The sequence below is a fragment of the Jaculus jaculus genome, chromosome 12 (genome assembly GCF_020740685.1).
Source record: "Jaculus jaculus isolate mJacJac1 chromosome 12, mJacJac1.mat.Y.cur, whole genome shotgun sequence".
NCBI lineage: Eukaryota > Metazoa > Chordata > Mammalia > Rodentia > Dipodidae > Jaculus > Jaculus jaculus.
In genome coordinates, this window is record NC_059113.1 from 7950360 (window position 1) to 7973884 (window position 23525).

At 40.5% G+C, this 23525-nt stretch overlaps 1 protein-coding gene across 1 annotated transcript in view; it reads left to right on the plus strand.

The window, feature by feature from the left end:
* Nucleotides 1-16664, plus strand: part of Naf1 (nuclear assembly factor 1 ribonucleoprotein) — a 28777-nt gene extending 12113 nt beyond the window's left edge. Inside the window, exons 3-8 of the mRNA XM_012951478.2 lie at nt 525-618; nt 1445-1527; nt 7761-7921; nt 9907-9958; nt 11461-11563; nt 15835-16664. Coding sequence (XP_012806932.2) covers nt 525-618; nt 1445-1527; nt 7761-7921; nt 9907-9958; nt 11461-11563; nt 15835-16274 — 933 coding nt within the window. The 3' untranslated portion in view covers nt 16275-16664. The remainder of the gene's footprint in view (nt 1-524; nt 619-1444; nt 1528-7760; nt 7922-9906; nt 9959-11460; nt 11564-15834) is intronic.
* Nucleotides 16665-23525: the final 6861 nt, after the last annotated feature.

Sequence of the window (23525 nt, forward strand, 5' to 3'; positions counted from 1 at the left end):
TTCTAGTTCTATAATTATATATATTTGACTAATAGGTATCCTTCCTTGCCTCTTTTCTAGGAGTCAGACCTTCACAGTAAGTCACACATCCCCAGATAAGATTGCTACTTGTATGTTTTAGTTAATCACAGTCAGATCAATTAATTAATAAAATTAACAAAGCTGTTCAAAAAGAGACCTCTCCCATGAAAATGAATTCTGTCATTCCAGAATTCCCTTAAAATGAATGTCTCTGGATTTCTTCATAATAGCCTTACTTAGGGGACAAAATCTCTTGTTCCAATGTGATTGAAAAATATCTTAGTCTTAACTATATTTAGGTGCATATATTCTAGACCAGTTGAGCCCCTTAGGTGGAAGGAATGCCATCATGAGTCTCTGTAGCTGCTACAAAGGATAAGTCCTTAATGTTATATTTGTACTCATGGCCAGAACACTTTTAAGTTGAAAATACAGTATTTCTCATGTTTTCAAAGTTCATGCTGGAAGATTAATACGATTAATGATTTTTTAAAATACTATAGGAACTGCCTTCTGTTGAAGAACTCACTATCATTTTGCCTGAAGATGTTGAGTTAAAGCCTGTTGGGATGGTTTCAAGCATTATTGAACAATTAGGTATGTAGATAACTTTACTAACAAAATTGATGTGTAAGCACACACAAATAATTAGATCAAAGACTTGATGACTAGTAAATTTTCTTTGAAATATTTAATACACCTCATTTTAGTCATTATTTGGAAGTATAAAATTCAGTGTTTATTTACATAAATATATATTCTTCTATAAAAGTTAAATGTATTTTTACTAACATGTTTAGAAATTCATAGGATTTGGCTTATTTTCTTTGAATTGCTGTAACATACTACTACATCTTTACTGACACTGTCAGCCTATAGTTTCATGAATCTTCCGGTCTTACTGGGCTAAAATCAAGGTTTGCAGCAGGGGTTGAGCTGCTGTTTTTAAGGTCCAGGGGGAATCCATCTCCTTGTTCTTAGCTTCTAGACCCAGCCCATATTTCCTACCTCATGTTGAAATGGAGCCTCTGTCTGTTAGCAGTTAGTCTAGTCAGCAGTTAGTGCTATGTAGAAAGAATTCCAGAGAAGAAACAAGAATAATTTAAAAAACAAAGCAAAGCTAATTTGCACCTAAAATGATGCAAAACACATTGGAGTTTCAAGACAAATAGGAATTAATATATTTTCTGTTAGGTTTGATAGTATTCTTTTTTCTTGGGAAGTGTAACTTTGGTATTAAAAATACCCACCATACATCTCCCTTTGCTGTTTGAGGATTAGATTTTCTTGAAGAGGAATAGCTGCTGAAATGTTATTCCACTTTAATTTTTATTTTGAATTGTTGTACTTAAGCCTTAAATTCTCTCTAAAATTCTACATTATTTTGTTTAAATCTTGAAATAATCTGGTCTTGATTTTTCAGTTATAATTGAGTCTGCAAGTAACCTACCTCCAGTCAATGAGGAAACTGTCATTTTCAGAGGTGATCGACAAGCGGCAGGAAAGGTGCGTCCGAACTCAGTCTGTGAATGACTTTGTTTGTTTCTCTTTTTTTTGTATACTTTTATTTTATTTTTATTGACAACTTCCATAATTGAAAGCAATATCCCATGTAATTCCCTCCCTCCCCCCACTTTCCCCTTTGAAACCCCACTGTCTATCATATCCCCTCCCCCTATCAATGAGTCTCTCTTTTATTTTGATGTCATGGTCTTTTCTTCCTATTATTATGGTCTTGTGTAGGTAGTGTCAGGCACTATGCAGTCATGGATATCCAGGCCATTTTTTTTGTCTGGAGGAGCACGTTGTAAGGAGTCCTACCCTTTTTTTGGCTCTTACATTCTTTCTTCCACCTCTTCCGCAATGTACCCTGAGCCATGGAAGTTGTGATTGAGACATTTCAGTGCTGAGCACTCCTCTATCACTTCTTCTCAGCACTATGGTGCCTTCTGAGTCACTGCCAACTGAAAAGGGAAGGTTCTCTAACCAAAAGTGAAAATAGCATTAATATATGGGTATGAACATTAAGAGAAGTGCTTCCTGGGCAGTTTGGTGAGCATAGTACATACATTTAGCCAGACATTAGCAGACATTACCACCCTAAGGCTCATGACCACCCCTGTTGTAGGTTACAGTATTGTTTTGGCAAACAAGCATCTTTAACCACTGAATAATCTCTTCAGCCCCTCAGAAATATTTTTTGTTGTCTGCCTCTCTCTAATAAATAAAATATAAAAAGCCTTCTCCCCAAATAATAGTTATTTTAAAAACAAGCAAGTCAAAAAACAAACACCACCACCACCAACAAAAAACATTGTTAAAGCCGGGTGTGGTGGAGCACGCCTTTAATACCAGCACTTGGGAGGCAGAGGTAGGAGGATTTCTGAGTGTAAGGCTAATCTGAGACTACATGGGGAATTCAAGATCAGCCTGGGCTTGAGTGAGACCCTACCTTGAAAAACCAATAATAAATTAAATCTAAATAAACCCCAACTATGAGTTGCTCAGTGGTCAACAATCACAGAAACTGAGGCCCACAGTACATCTACTGGGTGGTATATACAGTAGATGTGAAGGAACATTTTGCAGGTTAGAGAAAAGCAACGCAAGGCTTTTCCACACCTAAGCCCGTGATCCTAAAGCACCAACCTATGTAAACATTTGGAGAATCTAAGGCTCCCAGACCCTGGAGTTCTCAGCTGCTAAGCCAGCAGCAGCCTTCTTTCTTAGTCCCTCTGTCTGTCCTCTCCCACAGCCAAGTAGAAAGACAAGAGGTTTTCCATTGAGGTTATTTTACTGAGACAATAAGTACTACAACGCACCTACTAAACACAAGCGTTGCCATGGCATGAGAACAAGCACAGGGCATCAGTACAGACATGTCTCTAGAAGCTCATGCAATTAGGCACCTTAGTTGAAGAAATCTGCTGGATCCTGCTTACCTGGGCGAAGGTGGAAGACAAAACTTGCCCACCAGAAGAGGGGTGGTCTGTCAGCAAGACTTGATATTAGGGTGATGGATGTCCCAGATCAGGAGGAAGGCAGGCGTCACTCTGCATCTCCAGCCAGGGACTCCTCGGTTCCGGTGGACTCTCACTGGAACGGGGAGAGGCGGGAAAGGCAAGCTGCGGCTGAGGGCTCTGCTGCCCCGCAGACTCTCGCAGCTCCTTCTGCCTTGGAGATTTCCGAGCTCTGCGCTGCGGGTTTGTGTATCGGGCAGGCCCCACTCAGAAGACCACAGGGATCCGCCAGCAGCTCCCTGTGGACTTCCCAGGTATCTCCAGAGAGGTGGCCCAACTTTGGATATAAAGGACGTGCCCAGGGACCCGAACGCCATGGACGCGGGACCTTGAGCATTTGGGGCTCGGGCCTGTTCTGTGGAATCCCAGGCCTTGCGCACACAGCTGGAAGCGCTGGTCTATCAGGTCCTTCTCATGCCGGTGACCCGGGAGTGTCTGTCTGTTTCTTGATTGGTTCTCCTGCTCTCCCATATTTGTCTTAAGAGTTTATTTTATTCATTTATTAATAATTTTTATTTATTTGCTTGAGAGAGAGAGGCAGATAGAGAGAGAATGGGTGTATCAGGGCCTCTAGCCACTGCAAATGAATTCCAAACACATGTGCCACTTTGTGTATCTGGCTTATGTGGGTCCTGGGGAACAAACCTGTGTCCTTAGGCTTCATAGGCAAGCGCCTTAACTGCTGAGCCATCTCTATCCCCAAGAAGAGTTTATTAATTTCAGTAGATGGACAATATGGAGCCCTCAAATTCTAGTACATTCTCAACATTCTTTAATCCTTGTTTTTTACTACATGAATCATTAAACGCACATGATGAATTCTCCGTCGGCGCCCTCCTGCGGTAGTAGGTCTGGATACTGAGTAAGACGCCCCCGCCGTGCTTCTGGGAACAGTGGTGGTGACTTTCTGCAGTGCAGTTGTTCTCTGGCAGGTTTTGTTTTATAAGTTCCTTTTACTGGTGACACTGAAATTTTTCAGACTGGGTTTTTCAGGAGGTTCAGAATGCAGATCATCTCTCTAATAGTGGGAAAGTTTTCAGTGGCAGCAGGGGAGTGTTACTGTAAGCACACTTGAGGGTGTTCTGAATATCTGTGTTTCAGTAATCACCACCCGTGCCACCCATTTTGCCCTCTCAGGAGTAGTGGAGTGGCCCAGCATTTCCATTCTTTTTTTTTTTTTTTAAATTTTTATTTATTTGAAAGAGAACAAGGAGAGAGAAATAGAGAATGGGCGCTCAGAGCCTCCAGCCACTGCAAACAAACTCCAGACGCATACGCTCCCTTCTGCATCTGGTTTACGTGGGTCCTGGGGAGTTGAATCTGGGTCTTTTGGCTTTGCAGGCAAACCGCTTAAAGGCTAAGCCATCACTACAGCCCAGCATTTTTATTTTAATATTTATATATTTATTTAATTTTATTAACATTTTCCATGGTTATAAAAATGTATCCCATGGTAATACCCTCCCTTCCCCCCACTCTTTCCCCTTTGAAATTCCATTCTTCATCATATTACCTCCCCATCTCAATCATTGTACTTAAATATATACAATATCAACCTATTAAGTACCCTCCTCCCTTCCTTTCTCTTCCCTTTATATCTCCTTTTTAACTTACTGGCCTCTGCTACTAAGTATTTTCATTCTCACGCAGAAGCCCAATCATCTGTAGCTAGGATCCACATATGAGAGAGAACATGTGACGCTTGGCTTTCTGGGCCTGGGTTACCTCATTTAGTATAATCCTTTCCAGATCCATCCATTTTTCTGCAAATTTTGTAACTACATTTTTCTTTACCGCTGAGTAGAACTCCATTGTATAAATGTGCCACATCTTCATTATCCACTCGTCAGTTGAGGGACATCTAGGCCGGTTCCATTTCCCAGCTATTATAAATTGAGCAGCAATAAACATGGTTGAGCACGTACTTCTAAGGAAATGAGATGAGTCCTTAGGATATATGCCTAGGAGTGCTATAGCTGGGTCATATGGTAGATCAATCTTTAGCTGTTTTAGGAACCTCCACACTGATTTCCACAATGGCTGGACCAGATTGCATTCCCACCAGCAGTGTAGAAGGGACCCTCTTTTTCCACATCCCCACCAACATTTATGATCATTTGTTTTCATGATGGTGGCCAATCTGACAGGAGTGAGATGGAATCTCAATGTCGTTTTAATCTGCATTTCCCTGATGACTAGTGACGTAGAACATTTTTTTAGACGCTTATATGCCATTCATATTTATTTGTTCCTTTGAGAATTCTCTATTTAGCTCCAAAGCTCATTTTTTAATTGGCTTGTTTGATTCCTTATTATTTAACTTTTTGAGTTCTTTGTATATCCTAGATATTAATCCTCTATCAGATGTATAGCTGGCGAAGATTTTTTCCCATTCTGTAGGTTGCCTCTTTGCTTTTTTCACAGTGTCCTTTGCAGTGCAAAATCTTTGTAATTTCCTGAGGTCTCAGTGATTAATCTGTGGTTTTATTGCCTGAGTAATTGGGGTTGTATTCAGAAAGTCTTTGCCAAGACCAATATGTTGAAGGGTTTCCCCTACTTTTTCCTCTAGCAGTTTCAGAGTTTCAGGTCTGATGTTAAGGTCTTTAATCCATTTGGACTTAATTCTTGTGCATGGCGAGAGAGAAGAATCTATTTTCATCCTTCTGCAGATATATATCCAGTTTTCCCAACACCATTTGCTGAAGAGGCTGTCTTTTCTCCAATGAGTATTTTTGGCATTTTTATTGAATATCAGGTGGCTATAACTACTTGGGCTTACATCTGGGTCCTGTATTCTGTTCCACTGATCTACATGTCTGTTTTTGTGCCAGTACCATGCTGTTTTTGTTACTATGGCTCTGTAGTATAGGTTAAAATCAGGTATCAGCCCAGCATTTTTATTCTTAATGCAGGAGAACCAGCAAGAAGACAGTACTGGTAGTCAGCAGAGGGCTTTTAGAGCCTTTTAAGGTGCAGACTAAGTACTAATGAAACAAGTGTTTAGTTCTGAACTGAATGTGCTGAGTGTGTCGACTTGAGAACCCAGTTGCTCTCTTTGTGGAGACAGCTATTGAAATGTAGTTTTCTCAGATGAGCTGCTGGTCTCTCCCCCCGCCCCCAGGAGATATAATTAATTTACATTAAGTCGGGTAAAAGCAATATTCTTGGGCCAACTCATATGATCTCTCCTGTTCTCTACTTTTTCCAAGTGTTTTCTTCCTTCAAATAGGTAGAATGTGTTTAATAATACAGCTTAACTGTCACACTCTCGGCTCTGATAATTCTACCTCTTCCCAATGAATTTTAAAGTTAATGTAGGCTTATACATAGAGATATGCATTGTGTATTATATTGGACCAGTTCTAAGTTGCTTCATGTCCCATTGTACAAGTTAATGAAATGTGCAAAGGAGTATCATATATCCGCTAATGTTATACTTAGTGGAGAATACAACGTGGAAATTATGCAACTTCAGTGTTTTAGAGGGGGCAGGAGCCAAACCTACACTAAAGTCTAAAGAAAAAAATCATTCACTGATAAGAAGACACTGACATTAACCTGTCTAGGTAATACACCCCCCCCCCCGCACACACAATTAGTAACATTTTTAAGAAATCAAGGGGTTTGGGAGATGGCTCAGTGGTTAAAGGCACTTGCTTGGGCTACTAGTACCTCTGTAAAGCCAGATGAACAAAGTGGTGTATGCATCTGGAGTTCGTTTGCAGTGGCAAGAGACTCTAGTGTACCCATTTTCTCTCTTACCCCCAACAAATTAATAATTTTTTAAAAAAAATCAAGGATCGAGATAAAGGCTATAAGATCTTTTAAAAACAAGATTTAATATTCATATTAATATTTTGTTTTGATATTTTATATTTTTATTAAATAATTTATTTAAGAGAGAGAATGGGTATACCAGGGACTCTAGCAAACAAACTCCAGATGCATGTTGCCAACATGTGCATCTGGCTTTCATGGGTTTTGGGGAATTGAACCTGAGTCCTTACCCTTCTTTGGCAAGCAGCTTAACTGCTCAGCCATCTCACTAGCCCAGGATTTTATTTTTTTAACTTGAAGTTCAAATTTACTATTATTTATTTAATCATTTACTTTATTTTGGGGGGCTCTCACTATATACATGAGGTGGGCCTGAAACTCGGGGATCCCCCTATATTTGCCTCCTAAGGGCTGGGTTAAGGTGTGTGCTGTCTTAATCTTTTTTAACTAGAAACCAAGGTTTAATTTTGCATAAATATGAATGTTCTGTGAGAACACAGAACTGCTCTTGCTTTTTTGCATCAGAATCTTGATTTTATGTTTCCCATTGTAATATCCCTAAGGGAACCTGCATCTTTTTCAAAATTTACCAATTATTCTTAGTACCTAACAACTCAAATGAAGTATGGTTTTGAAAAAAAAATCATGATTTGATCTAGCAACTACCACAAAATGATTTTAGTTAGACAAGGAACAAATCTTAATTATCATTTTCAAGAAGTAAATTTAAAATTTATTAAATTTGTCACCAAAAATGAAAACAGTATAAAACTTCAGTGTGTGTGTATGTATGTGTGTGTGCGTGTGTGTGTGTGTATTTGCTCTAGCCTACAAAATTACCTTGTTTTAACTATTAGGAAAATTTTAAAAAGAAAGTAGTACTAACTTTTAAAATCATTATTTTATACTAAAAGAGGCCTTTCTGTTTTTTGTGTTTTATAGATATTTGAGATATTTGGACCTGTTGTACATCCGTTTTATGTGTTACGGTTTAATTCTTCAGAACACATTGAGAGTAAAGGCATTAAAATAAAGGAGACTATGTATTTTGCTCCAGCAGCAAAAGAGTTCACTCAATATATATTCACAGAAAAGCTTAAACAGTAAGTATCGCTTTGCTGAACTCTTCATGTCGCAAACAGTTACGTTAAGAGTGCGCTTACAGGACGCTTGCTTCTGACAGTTGAATGCTCTTGGTTTTCCAAAGTCAGTTTTCTCTCTGTTCACACCTTTGAAAGCTGGGATCTGTTGGCAGCTGCAGATAAATGTCATCTTACCTTTTGCGCAAAGGAGGTAATCAGCCACCAGCCAAACGGTGCGTGTGGACCAGCTCTGGGCGCGCATAGCTCTAGTGCAGTGTTTTTCTGCAGTACAGACTACTGCAATATGAGTAAAAAGAACCACTTAGAAGTGAAATTCCTTTTGGATTACATTCATGACGATAACTACTCATTGAGTCGAGAGATCACCAAGTTGGTCTAGCCAGCTTGCCCTGGGATGCACTGTCTCCTCTGCCCGAGCACGGGGTCAAGGTGTACCCACCATGTCCTGTGCCTGGCATTGGGCTGGGCCTTGTTCCAGTTGTGTATTTTGCAGAAAGTACAAAGAAACTTTACTAAGTCGGTAGCATCGTGCTTTACCCAAAGCACTCCTTTAGGCTGCTTTGTAAAAGAAGGTCGTTAGGAGGCAGGAATGACAGCTTGCCTCACAAGCATGGGGACCTGATTTGAACACCCAAATCCATTCAACGCCGGGTAAGGTGGGCGTACGGTGATCGTCTAAGTCCTGGGAGGAGGATCCCTAAGCTTCATTATCCTGCCAGTCTAGTCTAGTTAAGGAGCGCAAGTGAAGGAGATACAGTTTCAAAAGGAAAAAAAGAAATAGAAACATTAAATGTGACATCCGAGGTTGCCCTGTGGCCTTACATACATGCTTACACATAGATGCCCCCCTCCCCCCCCGTGCATTTAACACACACATTTAAAAAAAAACTATTTCTATTTAAAATCAGTTCTTTGATATTTATTAATTTTTTTCAGAGATGAAAATTGTGTTCATAATGCTTTAAGTTATTTTTAATAATCCACAGAATTATTTGAAGGAGGACTATTTTGCCTAACCACATTATTCAGACTGTGTAAGCTTAGTTTTCCTAATTATCTATTTGGCAATCAAGACACATTAAATAAATACAAGCTAATAAAGACATTAATGTCTTAAAATAATGTCTTAAATAACATTCCATCCTTTGGATATTAAGGTGAATCTGAAATATTTTAGCTTAAAACAGATAATTAGAATTTTTTTTTCTGAAAATGTTTACTAATTTTAAATAAAATAAGTCATCATTCTTATTTGCAGTTCTCAGAAGAAGTACCTGTTGTCTTTAAACTCCAGGCTAAGGAATCACACACGTCATTCAGTAGTAACAAAAGAACACTGCACTGGGGCTTTGGGAAATGAACAGGCTGTAAAATGACAGTTGATTTTTTTTTCCCCCAAGGATCATTGATAATATGCCATACATAATGTCAAAGTTCTGAGTCAGAATTTAAAACATACTTAATTGTTTTCATTTTATGATACCACATTGACATCAATACTTGATTTTCGTGTCATTAATCCCTGAGATTATCATTTATTTTTAAGATCTGGTTTAAAGCAGTGAGAGCATCTACTCATAATAATTAGTATAAACAATGTGGTTTAATAACAAAGATACTGCCTGAAACTATGAAGTTGTTAAGATAAAACAGGTAATGATTTAAAATGAGGTTTCTGAGACAAGAGTCATGTTCCTGATGGATACTTAGGCTTTTCCAATGGTATGAAACCCTAACCAAAGTGATTCATTTTCTCTTCCAGTTATTCATTTCACAGTCAGACTGACTACACTGCCCTTCAGGATTTCCAATGATATTCTATCTCTTTGAGTGTGGCTGGAATCGGCCTTGGGTGACTCACAGAAAGGTGTTCCTTAGGTGAATTCAGGGATCTAGAACTTGTGTTCTTACTTCTGCCTCAGGCCTGTTGAATCCTGGGGAAGAAATGGCTCGATTGATGTTACAGACCCTGCTCTTTTTTTCAGGGATAGGGGATCAGATGCATCATGGAAGAATGATCAGGAACCACCACCAGAAGTAAGCACACCCCTTTTCATTCAGTATTTTACAAAGCAGGGCATGGTTTTAATCTTACACATTTTAAATTACTTTATTTGGATATTATTTAACTTGTAATTTCTCCTCTGTATCAACTTTATTGGTGACTGATGGCAAACAGAAACCCAGTTCTCTAGTGAATTGACTGTGCAGGGTGTGAAGATGTTTACTCTGATGCTTTATTACAGGATTCCCTCTCAAATAGAGGTCTCTTGATTGTCTTTTGGTATATATGATAATTTAATCTTTAGATTAATGTGGAATTATTAAATAGTATATGAGTGAGTGAATCATTCAGTATATTTATTTGCTGTAACTCCAGGTTAAGCAGATTTTCTTGTGCTTAGTTTGGAGGCACGTTTTAGTGTTACAGAGTTTTGGAATCTGCTTATTAGATCACTTCAAACAGTGCTGTGGATTTCTACCTTTGCTGGGCTGTGGGTCAGGTTATGTCTACTGAGAGGTTAATCTCCTCAAGCGTGACTCCCATAGCCCGTCAGTGGTACTAGTTTCCTATCCACATTGAACTGGGATTATGTTGTCCAGTGAGCACCATGTCCACTCTGCACGGTCACTTACACGCTCTGTTTATGTTCGGGCATTTTCCTACTGAAGTCTCGTGCTCTTAGAGCACAGGTTTGAGATTCATGTGGACTTAAGTATATCTTCTGTGAACTCCTTGTTTTAGACAGAAAGATTAGTCATTCTTCTAGATGGCAAACTAGAGCATGAAAAATGTTGGGACTTTTATAGTAGTTATTGATAGCGTTTGTCCAGAATTATTGTTTGATATTGATCATAGATTAGAATTTGTATATAAAAGAATGTGGAGGAATTTTGTACCATGAAAATGTCAGACATATATAAAAGACCTAAAATTTACATAAGATGCATCTTATTTGGCTTTATATCCAATTCTAAATATACACATATAATTTAAATTTTAATTACTCTTAATTAATAGAAATTTCAATTAATTTATATATATATGAAAATGATTTTAGGAGGAATAGCAAAATTACACCAAAGTAATCTCTCTAAAATAAGCCAATCCCAGTTAAAATTCTTTGATTTCTCATTCTGGTTCAGAAGATACATGAGGACTTAAAATGGCACGGTAAAGGTCAACGTTTTCAGCTCTGTGATTTTGCTGTGGGAGATTTCCCTTTGCCTTGAAATTTCATTTTTACTTCTGTTTTATGATGTCTTTGCATATATCATTTCCTATCTGAAATTTTATAGGAATTAAATAAATTAACACATCCTGAGTATTCAGCTTATTGAAGAGTCACTGTAGGGATCTACAAAAAAAATATTTTTTTTTGCTATGTCTAATTTAAATGTTAGCAAATAATACTAAGCATTGATGGTCACATTTTCCTGCTTAGCTGGTGAATGACAAGCTTACTTTTATCTCTAGGAGTATGTACTATTGAATTGGCAAATCCATAGCATTCAATTGCTGTTCTCTTATTTGCAAGGCCTTGGATTTCAGTGATGATGAAAAAGAAAAAGAAGCCAAACAGAAGAAAAAATCTCAGATTCAGGGCCGGAAAAAACTCAGATCTGAATGTAATGAAACAGGTGAGTCCAGAATCCTGTTCTCTGTCTGCATTTGCACCTGTGTTGGTTCCCAGTAACACAGCATAAGAAAGCCTCTGGTGCTGTCTCCGTCTTGGTACCTAGCTGTCATTGGATGTAGGTGAGAGTGTCACAGGGAATGGTGAACAGTCCTTTGCAGGAGGCTGAGGAGGTAGCTCAGTAGTACTTTCCCAGCAGCATGAAGCCTTGAGGTTAATGTCCAGCACCGCATAATGCCACATAATGTGCACACCTGTCATCTCAGTAAGCAGGAGGTGGAGCCTGGAGATCCATAATTGAAGGTCATCCTTGACTACACAGCTTGTTCGAAGCCAGCCTCAGCTACATGAGATACTGCCAAAAATAAGAAAAGAAACTTTTGCTGTTAAAATGTCTTCATATCTTGGGCTGGAGAGATGGCTTAGTGGTTAAGATGTTTGCCTGCAAAACCAAAGGATCCTGGTTTGATTCTCCAGGACCCACATAAGTGAGATGCACAAGGGGGCACATGCATCTGGAATTTGTTTGCAGTGGTGGAGGCCCTTACGTACCCATTCTCTCCCTCTCTCTGTCTGCCTCTTTCTCAAATAAATAAGTAAAATACATTTTTTTTAAAAAGAAAAAAAATGTATATATCTTAACTAGCTAAGCCTATTACAGTCATTTGTGCTTTTTCTTAAACTATTGGCTTCCATCTTTAGAAGTTAGTAGTGTGGCACAATTTAAGATCCAAAATAGAACATTTAAAAGTATTCCAGCCAGGCATGGTGGCACACAACCTTTAATCCCAGCACAGGCAGAGGTAGGAGGATTGCAGTGAGTTTGAGGCCAGCCTGAAACTACATAGTGAATTTCAGGTCAGCCTAAGCTAGAGTGAGACCCTACCACGAAACCCCCCCCCCCCCCAAAAAAAAAGTATTCCATTTTATCATGCTTTGCTGTTTTTTTTTTTTAAATAAAATTAGATTTTCTGAGGTAATTGCAGATTCATGTGTAGTTATAAGAAGTAACAGGAGAGCTAGGGTATGTTGTTGTGTCTCATTGGCTCCAGTTGTAACTTCCTGTCAGGCTTTATGGACATGGCTGACTTAATGCAGTCGAGACTCACAACCCTTCTGTTGCCAGAAAGCTCCTCCGCCTGGTGCCCCATCATGTCGTGCTTCGTCACTCCTCTCCTCCTCACCTCGCCAGCTGTTTGTTCTTGTTCTCTCTGTCCCCCTCTTTCTACCCCCCTTTCTTCAGTGCACAAAACCAGAGTTTGCACATGCTGTGCAGGTGTTGCCGTTGAGCTGTGTGGTCAGTCTTGTCTCCGTCTCTCTATCTACGCTGTCATTTCAAAACACAACAAGTGAGATCATACACTGCGTTGTAACTGACATCGGGTTTTGCCACCGACCGTCGTTTTCTGGAGAGCCATCCGGGATGCATCGGTAGTTGTCTCTTGTCTTCACAGAGTGCTGTTCCCTGGTGGGAATATGCCACACATTCTGTCACCATTCATCCATTAAGGAACATCTGGCTTGTTTCTATGTCTGACTTAACTGGAAATACAGCTGCTATAAATATTTATGCACAGACTTTGGTATTGAAGCGAATTTCCATTTCTCTGGAACCAGTGCTGAAGAGTGCAGTTGCTGGGTTATGATACACGCGACGCTTACTTTCTGTCGCCGTCCTGGCGCTTTTCCACGTGACTCTGGTACATCTCCATCGGCTTTCCCGCATTCTCTCACCTGCCTTTGTTGTTGCCAGTACTTTTCTTAAGGCTTGTAGTGACTGGTTTCATTTTGCGTTTTCCTGATGGCGAATGATGTGAACACCTCTCTCCATGTCTGTGTGCCCTTGTACGCCTTCCTCAGTGACAGCACCAGCTCATGTCCATCTGTTTCCCTTTTTGTGCTGAGGTGTGTGTGTGGGGGGGGGGCGTATTTTGCAACCAGGTTATGAATTTTGCCTTTAAAAAAATGTTTTATTTATTTGAAAGACAAAGAGTACTCCAGAGCCTCCAGCCACTGCAAGCCAACTCCAGGTACATGTGCCAACTTGTACATGTGACTTACATGGATACTGGGGAATCAAACCTGGATCCTTAGTCTTTGCAGGAAAGCACCTTAAGCCACTAAGTTGTTTCTCTAGCACATTAAAAAAAATGATTTATTTATTTACTTACTTGAATGCAGAGATAGAGAGGGAGGAAGGGAGAGGATGGGCATTCCAGGGCCTGTACTACACACCACTTTTTGCATCTGACTTTATGTGGGTACTGGGGACTCAAACCCAGGTCATTAGTTTTCACGGGCAAGTGCTTGAACCACTAAGCCATTTCCAAACCAGGTTATGGGTTTTTAAAAACCAGGTTTTAGGGCTGGAAAGATGGCTCAGCAGTTTTGGCACTTGCCTGTGAAACCTAAGGACCTTTGGTTCGATTCCCCAGGACCCACGTAAGCCAGATGCACAAGGTGTGCATGTGGAGTCCTTTGCAGAGGCTGGAGGCCCTGGGGTGTCTTTTTTCTCTCACTGTCTGCTTCTCTCTCTTTCCCTCTCTCAAGTCAGTAAACGAATAAGACATTAAAAAACGAGGCTGTCGGTGCTCGTTGTCCTTCTCCGTGTGCGTCACTGCACAGTCTCTTCTGGCCGAAGCTGGTCTTCTTAATCTAGACGTAGATCCTAAAGGTTTTTCTCCCTGATAAAATTATATACTCCATCTTTTCAATATCTTTATACGCATGACTCACCTGAAGTTAAGGTTTGAATGGGACGAGAGGGTTTGACCAGTGTCCACCCCTTTGCTTATGTCTAATTACTTTTGCATCAATTGTTGAAAACTTATAGTTTTGCCAATGAATTGCTTTTGAACCTTTGTTAAAATCAGCTGGTTATATATTTTTTAATTAATTAATTTAGGCAGTAGCTTACCCTGTGCCCCTGGTTGAACTGGAATTCCCAATTCTCCTGTCTCATCTCCCTAGTGATAGTATTATAGGCATGTGCAACCATGTCTAGCCGAGCACTTAGCTGTATTTGTGTTAGACGATTTCTGTGTTTGTTTGCGTTTCTAGTATTTGGCTGGAATGTTGCAATATTCATCTTTAAAACTTGTGTTAATTTATATATCTTTTTTTTTTTTGGTTTCTTGAGGTAGGGTTTCACTCTAGTCCAGGCTGACCTGGAATTCACTATGTAGTCTCAGGGTGGCTTCGAAATCATGGTGACCCTCCTACCTCTGCCTCACTGGGATTAAAGGCACGAGCCACCATGTCTGGCTAAGTTTCACCTCTTCAGTTCATTTAAAATTGATAATTTTCTATCTGCCATATATTGGTAACATCAGACTTATTAAGTGGAAGCTTTATATGGACATATGTGTTGGAGGGAGTGTAATGGGGTGGGCTTATAGGAATTATAGCCATTGTCCACTTGCCAGTGTTTGGCATACTCTCCTCTTCCTGCTCATGCCATCATTTTCCCCTGCCATCGTGGAGCTTCCCCTCAAGCCTGTAAGCCAGAATAAGCCTCTTTTTCCACAAGCTGCTCTTAGTTGGGTGCTTTCTACCAGCAATGCAAACTTGACTGCAACATAACATCGTTTCCCTCCTCTCTGCCCCACTCCACTGAGGGCTCTTCTCAGTGGGATTGCTGCTCTTCACCATGGGGTTGTGGGTTATGAGTTGTAAGTGCATCAGTCAGTCATAGAGGGGCACAATGCCTCTGGATATTCCCTCCCACCCTGTGGTTCTTATAATCTTTCTGCCTCCTCTTCAACAAAAAATCCTTGAGCCTTGGTGGGTGTGCTTTAAGTCTGCATTTGTGTTGAGCTTTGGATTTCTTGTTCAGAGTGAGATAGAGAAAGAGCGTGTGGTGTGTATGTGTGTGTGGTTTGCAAGCCAAACAGACTGGCCATTTAATGAGAGAGAGAAAATTTGTGCTCCAGGGCCTCCAGCCACTAATCTCCAGATGTTTGTCCTTTGTCCACTTGTGCAACCTTGCGCTTGAGTCACCTCGTGCATCTGGCTAATGTGGGTCTGGGGAGTCTAACATGGGTCCTTAGCCTTGGCAGGCAAGTGCCTTAACTTGCTAAGCCATCTCTCCAGCCCTGCTTTGGTGCAGTTTGAGTGTCCTCAGTGTCTGTCTCCGTCACCCTGGTGCAGGTTGTCAGGCTCTTTGTGGAAGCAGCACTCTTGCTCATCTTGAAAAGCATCTAACTTTTAAGCCCTGCTCTTTGATATATTAAACTGAATTTTAATTTTGTCTTTATATGTTGTCCCTGCTCAAAGGTGAAGACTTTGCTGAAGTACATCAGAATTGGAATGCTCATAGCTCTCCTTCAGAGCATTCGAAAGGATACCGCAACAGAGAGTTCACGAGAGGCTTTCCCAGGGCCAGATATCCTCGAGCAAGCCACAGCAGGCCTCCACCTCAGCCGTTCTGTAACTCAGGTCCTGTGATGTCTCAGGAGACTTTGGGATTTCCACCCCAGAGACAAGACAGCCCCATCCTGCCGCACTATCCCTTTCCTCCTCCAGTGTTTGACATGCACAGCTTCTCACTGCCCCCGCCGCCCCCGCCTGTGAACATGGGCTGGGCCCCCCCTGATGCTGCCTCTCACCCCCTAATCAATTTACCCTACTCCCTGCCCCCACCACCACCTCCCCCTCCTCCTCCCCCACCTTCTTCTGGAGACAGTAATCCTCCTCATTTTGGACCTTACTATTAGGTGTATGCTCGTATCTCCTGAGAAATAGACTTTTCAGGTTACGTGTTAAGGATTTTTTTAAAAGGAGAAACTATTATAGAGCTAGATTTTTTAAAATATTGTACTAAATGATTGAATTGTAAGCTGGTATATATTTGTAACCTATAAAATTGTATTCACATGAAAATTTCATCTCATTGTTGCAGACAAATCTATTTATGTAATATTTAATTAAAACTTTGACTCATGTCTTGACTACCCCACTCTACAAACGTGCATAGTACTGGGTGTGGAACAAGTTTATGTGGAGTATAATATGTTAGACATTGATTTCCTTCTTTGGAATACCCTTAGGTCAGATGTTGCAGTCTTCTCGAGAGCCTTTAAAATAAACTATTTTTTATAAACTTACTCTTTGGAATGATTTTGTTTGTGCAGCAGCAGTTCTTCACATACTTACGGGAGCTCTGCAGGCCGCAGTTCCCGGTGGCTCCCACTGCCTGCGGGTGCGCAAGACTTGTCCGCCTGTCTCTTCTGTCTTTCCCAGCTTCCACGCGCCTGGTCCTGGCTGTGTGCTTCAGAAACATTTACTGACTGCATGAAGGAATTTAGAATTAAACAAGCAGGAAAGTTGAGTGTGGCTTATATTATTGTGCATGATAAAAGAGGCTGGAATAGTTGACCTAGAATAGACCTTCCAGATGATCTTTCTCACTTCACCAGGGTGCTGACGTGCGGCAAAGAGGCTCCGGCACTTAACCAGTCACTTAGCCATTAGAGTGGCAAGGAATTGAATCAAGTTTTCATTTTTCTTTTACACCTCAACATTTTCCCACTCAATTTGTGCTTCCTAATCTTTTATTTCTTGACACCCTTAGAGAAAACGTGTTTGGAACGTTCTGGAGACCACTTGTCCCAGGTTTGTGGGCTCCGGCTGCGTGGGCATTGAGATACCATTTCTCCTCTGAGGGTTTAGTTGTTTTATGGTTTTTTGAGGTAGAGCCTCACCCTAGCCCAGGCTGATCTGGAATTCACTGTTTTCTCAGGATTGCCTCAAACTCACAGTGATCCTCCTACCTCTGCCTCCCAGGTACTGGGATTAAGGGTGTATGCCACCACACCCAGCTTAAGGTGAATATATATATATATATATTTTTTTAATTTTTTATTTATTTATTTGAGAGCAACAGACACAGAGAGAAAGACAGATAGAGGGAGAGAGAGAGAATGGGCGCGCCAGGGCTTCCAGCCTCTGCAAACAAACTCCAGACGCGTGCACCCCCTTGTGCATCTGGCTAACGTGGGACCTGGGGAACCGAGCCTCGAACCGGGGTCCTTAGGCTTCACAGGCAAGCGCTTAACTGCTAAGCCATCTCTCCAGCCCAAGGTGAATATTTTTAATTGCTGTGATATTAAAAATAAGTTTCTGCTGGGTGTGTTGGTGCATGCCTTTAATGTCAGTATTCAAGATTCAGAAGAAAAAGAATCAGGGTAAGTTCAAGGCCAACCCAGAACTATAGAATGATTTCAAGGTCAGTTTGGGCTAGTGTGAGACTCAACCTCCAAGAAAAATTTTTCTTTTAAATCATTTGTTTGCAAGCTCTTGTAGTCAGTTTCAGCATTGCTGGTAGAAATCACCCAACCAAGAGCAGCTTGTGGGGAAAAAGGTTTATTTTGGCTTACAGGCTCAAGGGGGAAGCTCCACGATGGCAGGGAAAATGATGGCATGAGCAGAGGGTGGACATCACCCCCTGGCCAACATAAGGTGGACCATAGCAACAGGAGAGTGTGCCAAACACTGGCGTGGGGAAACTGGCTGTAACACTCATAAGCCTGCCCCCAACAATACACTCCCTCCAGGATGTGTTAATTTCCAAATCTCCATCAGCTGGGAACCTAGCATTCAGAGAAACCTAAGTTTATGGGGCACACATGAATCAAACCATTACATTCTGTCCCTGGTCCCCATAAACTGATACCCATACATGATATAAAATACAATGCATTCAGTCCAACTTTAAGTCCCCATAGTTTTTTATTAATTCCAATGATGTTCATACATCCCCATAATCCAAGGTCTTTTAATTGAGCCATAATACCAAAATTAGCCTTAAAAAAGACCCATAATGGGACAGAATAAATATTCACACTGTAAAAGATGGCATGTGGCATAACAAAGAAATATTCAACCAATACAAGATTTAAAACAGGGCAAACACCAAACTAGCTACAAGTCCAATAACTAGCCAGTCTCTTAAGTCCAAGAATCCTAACCAGCAACAAGTCTTTGGCATTCCAATTCCACCCCTCCAGCTAGGCTACTCATAGTCCTGGAAAGCTTCATCCAGGGCCAGCAGCTTTCCTTAGCAGCCATCTCATGGTCCTGGCATCTCCACTGGGTCTCTACTGCAATCCACAGTTCATCCTCAAGGCCCCATGGGGTCTCCATGCAGGCATCCAGCAAACCTGTTTCACACTGCCCATGGCCATTTCCAAAACACAAGACCATGTTGCAAGCTCAATGACCCTTTCTTTGCTGCATTTCTTTACTACATTTGTTAATTCGGGGGGAATAAAGCAGACTGAAGAACAGGACACTCCCTCAGGCCCCTTCAAAAGTCTATATTCTTCCGGTTGCCCCAGTGTAGGTCAGCTCGCCCAATCTCAAAGGTTGTAATTTCTCAATTGCAGCTGATTGGGCAACAGTTCACCCAAAAATTTTTCTTTCTGTGCAATATCCCTCTGCTCACATTAGTTCATTTCTACGCAAAGCAACCCTGCACAACTTCTCAGGACATGGGCATAATAGCAAGCTTCTCACATAAACTGCTAGCCCAGTCCAAGCAAAGCTTTCTTACCCTCGTAAGCCAAACCTCACAGTCCGTAGTTCTTACTGCATTCAGGCCTTCCAACTGTGATCAGAATAGTCCATCAAGCTATACTTACAGCAGCAGTGCAAGGCATCTCTTGGCCAAGGTTTCAAATCCACATTCTTCTTGAAAATCAGCTCCAAAAGCCCAAAGCCACAACCTCAGGTGTCTAGTAGCAACCCCACTTCTCAATATCACTTTATTGTTGCAGTCAGGCTCAGCATTGCTGCTAAAAGTCACTCAACCAAGAGCAGCTTGTGGGGCAAAAAAAAAAAAAAAAAAAAAGAGGTTTATTTTGGCCTATAGGCTCAAAGGGGAAGCTCCATGATGGCAGGGGAAAATGATAACATGAACAGAGGGTGGACATCACCCCCTGGCCAACATAAGGTGGACCATAGAAACAGGAGAGTGTGTCAAACACTGGCATGGGGACACTGGCTATAACACCCATAAGCCCGCCCCCAACAATACACTGCCTCCAGGAGGCATTAATTCCCAAATCTCCCTCATCTGGGAACCTAGCATTAAGAACACCTAAGTTTATGGGGGACACCTGAATCAAACCACCACACAAGCACCGAGGGAATGGGCACAGCAGGGCCTGTACCACTGCATGCACCACCTTGTGCATCTGGCTTATGTGGGTACTGGGGAATTGGCCCTGGGTCCTTAGACTTTGCTGGCAGCCTTAAGTGCTAAACTATCTCTCTAGCCATATGACGGTGGATATTTAATATCCAGAACAACTGAATTGCACCATTTGACCCTGGCTTTCATTTTTGTTGATACCATAACCATTTAGACTATTTGCTTTCTTTTCTATACATAATTCAGGGTGTTTGAAACTTTAAGGTACCCAGAACTCATCTGAATAGTTTGTGTAAAATAAATAGCCAGACCAGGTGGTTAGTTTCAGGATATATCCTTTAGTCTGCAAGTACTGTAGGATCAGCGTATCACTCTAACTTACTGGGAACTCACTTGACTAATATATTTGTTTTTATTAAGATTATCTTGTTCCTTTTACAAAAATGATAAAGTTGTCCATAGCAATGGGATGACTTTGTTTATTAGAAATTGGGATTGGCAGACTGAGCTGACATTGCACAGGAGATCTGGATTAAACGTCTGAAAGCGTCGCGAAGGACACGCCTTATTCCACGTTGTGCTGGTGGAGCAGTGGAACGGATTGGATGCCATCACATGGCAGAAACAACAGGAGAACAGGGAGACCTTCTTTGGAATACAGAGATTCCAATCTCATTGTCCAGTGCCTCGTAACGATCCTGCCTCAGTGCAGCTACGATGGCAATTAAATCTCCACATGCATTTTGGAGAGGACAGATATCTAAAGTATACAGATATTTTTTTTTAAAGTGACATTGTACATAGTTAAAGCTGTATAGTTAAATACTGCAATGTGTCTGTAACTATAGTGAACTGACTAGTAACAGTCCTGAAAATACTAATACTGATGGAGTAAGGACAGCTAGGTAATCGGCATTCACAGGCGCCGTTCCTTTGGGACATGGAGGAATAGAGAGTTTTCTCCTTTCTCACTTTTCTTATGTCCCAACCACATGGTGATTTGTCATCCCACCCCATTTCTCCTTGATAACATATCTTTGTTGTTGTAAACATCAAGTATGTTTTTAAAAATTCAGGCATTTGGTAAGTTCTGTCATCTATTTTATTTTTATTTATTTTATTTATTTGCAAGCAGAGAGATGAGACACAGAGAGAAAATGTGCTCACCAGCGCCTATAGGCGCTGCAAACAAACTTGGGCTGCATGCATCGCTTTGTGCATCTTGATTTACATGGGTACCGGGGAATCAAACGCAGGTATTCAGGCTTTGCAGGCAAGTACCTTAACCGCTAAACCATCTCCCCAGCCTGGAGTTCTGTCATTTTAAGCTGTTCAGTAAACCTGAAGAGGTGGTATTTAAGATTTCCCTGTGTTGAAAACCCTGACTTCCTAGAAGTTTTCAGTTTCCTGACCATCGTATCATTTTGAGGAGACCTAATTTCAGGTGTAAAATCCTGTTTATGTGCATTTTTTTTTCAACAGTGATGGCAGGTATGTGGATTTGATTTAAGAATTTATAAATTGTAAGGTGTTCAACCTTTAATATTGCCTATTAGTTCTTTTACAGAGCTTCCACTATTGAATTCTGTTTAGTAAGACAGCCTTTCTCATCTCTTTTCTCCAGGAAATACCAGCAAAAGAGAAGTAACGTGTGTGTGTGTGTGTGTGTGTGTGTGTGTGTGTCTGTGTGCACACACACACATTTTTCACTTTCCCCAAGCTCTTTAGCTAAGGTTCTAAGGAATATTTGAGAAAATTCTTAGGACAATATCAGCACATACTGAGGGTATTCAGGGTTATTTAAAAAATAAAATCATCAAGTATTTCAATAATTAGGTGCCAAATACTGTTTTATTTTTATTTATTTACTTATTTGTTTGTTTTATTTTTTTATTTTTATTTTTTTGGATTTTTAAAAAAATTTTTATTAACATTTTCCATGATTATAAAATATATCCCATGGTAATTCCCTCCCTCCCCACCCCTACACTTTCCCATTTGAAATTCCATTCTCCATCATATTACCTCCCCATTACAATCATTGTAATTACATATATACAATATCAACCTATTAAGTATCCTCCTCCCTTCCTTTCTCTACCCTTTATGTCTCCTTTTTAACTTACTGGCCTCTGCTACTAAGTATTTTCATGCCCAGTCATCTGTAGCTAGGATCCACATATGAGAGAGAACATGTGGTGCTTGGCTTTCTGGGTCTGGGTTACCTGACTTAGTATAATACTTTCCAGGTCCATCCATTTTTCTGCAAATTTCATAACTTCATTTTTCTTTACCGCTGAGTAGAACTCCATTGTATAAATGTGCCACATCTTCATTATCCACTCATCTGTTGAGGGACATCTAGGCTGGTTCCATTTCCCAGCTATTATAAATTGAGCAGCAATAAACATGGTTGAGCACGTACTTCTAAGGAAATCAGATGAGTCCTTTGGATATATGTCTAGGAGTGCTATAGCTGGGTCATATAGCAGATCAATTTCTAGCTGTTTTAGGAACCTCCACACTGTTTTCCACAATGGCTGGACCAGATTGCATTCCCACCAGCAGTGCAGAAGGGTTCCTTTTTTTCCACATCCCCGCCAACATTTATGATCATTTGTTTTCATGATGGTGGCCAATCTGACAGGAGTGAGATGGAATCGCAATGTCGTTTTAATCTGCATTTCCCTGATGACTAGTGACGTACAACATTTTTTTAGACGCTTATATGCTATTCATATTTCTTCCTTTGAGAACTCTCTATTTAGCTCCATAGCCCATTTTTTGATTGGCTTGTTTGATTCCTTATTATTTAACTTTTTGAGTTCTTTGTATATCCTAGATACTAATCCTTTATCAGATATATAGCTGGTGAAGATTTTTTCCCATTCTGTAGGTTGCCTCTTTGCTTTTTTCACTGTGTCCTTTGCGGTGCAAAATCTTTGTAATTTCATTAGGTCCCAGTGGTTAATCTGTGGTTTTATTGCCTGAGCAATTGGGGTTGTATTCAGAAAGTCTTTGCCAAGACCAATATGTTGAAGGGTTTCCCCTACTTTTTCCTCTAGCAGTTTCAGAGTTTCAGGTCTGATGTTAAGGTCTTTAATCCATTTGGACTTAATTCTTGTGCATGGCGAGAGAGAAGAATCTATTTTCATCCTTCTGCAGATATATATCCAGTTTTCAAAACACCACTTGCTGAAGAGGCTGTCTCTTCTCCAATGAGTATTTTTGGCATTTTTATCGAATATCAGGTGGCTATAACTACTTGGGCTTACATCTGGGTCCTGTATTCTGTTCCACTGATCTACATGTCTGTTTTTGTGCCAGTACCATGCTGTTTTTGTTACTATGGCTCTGTAGTATAGGTTAAAATCAGGTATGGTGATACCACCAGCCTCTTTTTTGTTGCTCAGTATTATTTTAGATATTCGAGGGTTTTTGTGATTCCAAATGAATTTTTGGATTGTTTTTTCTATTTCCATGAAGAAAGCCTTTGGAATTTTGATAGGGATTGCATTAAGTGTGTAGATTGCTTTAGGTAAGATTGCCGTTTTCACAATATTGATTCTTCCAATCCAGGAACAAGGGATGTTTCTCCACTTTCTAGTGTCTTCTGCAATTTCTCGCTTGAGTGTTTTAAAGTTCTCATTGTATAGATTCTTTACTTCCTTGGTTAGGTTTATTCCAACGTACTTTATTTTTTTTTTTTTTGATGCAATTGTGAATGGGAGTGATTCTCTGATTTCATCCTCTGTGTGTTTGTTGTTAGCATATATGAAGGCTACTGATTTCTGTGTATTTATTTTGTATCCTG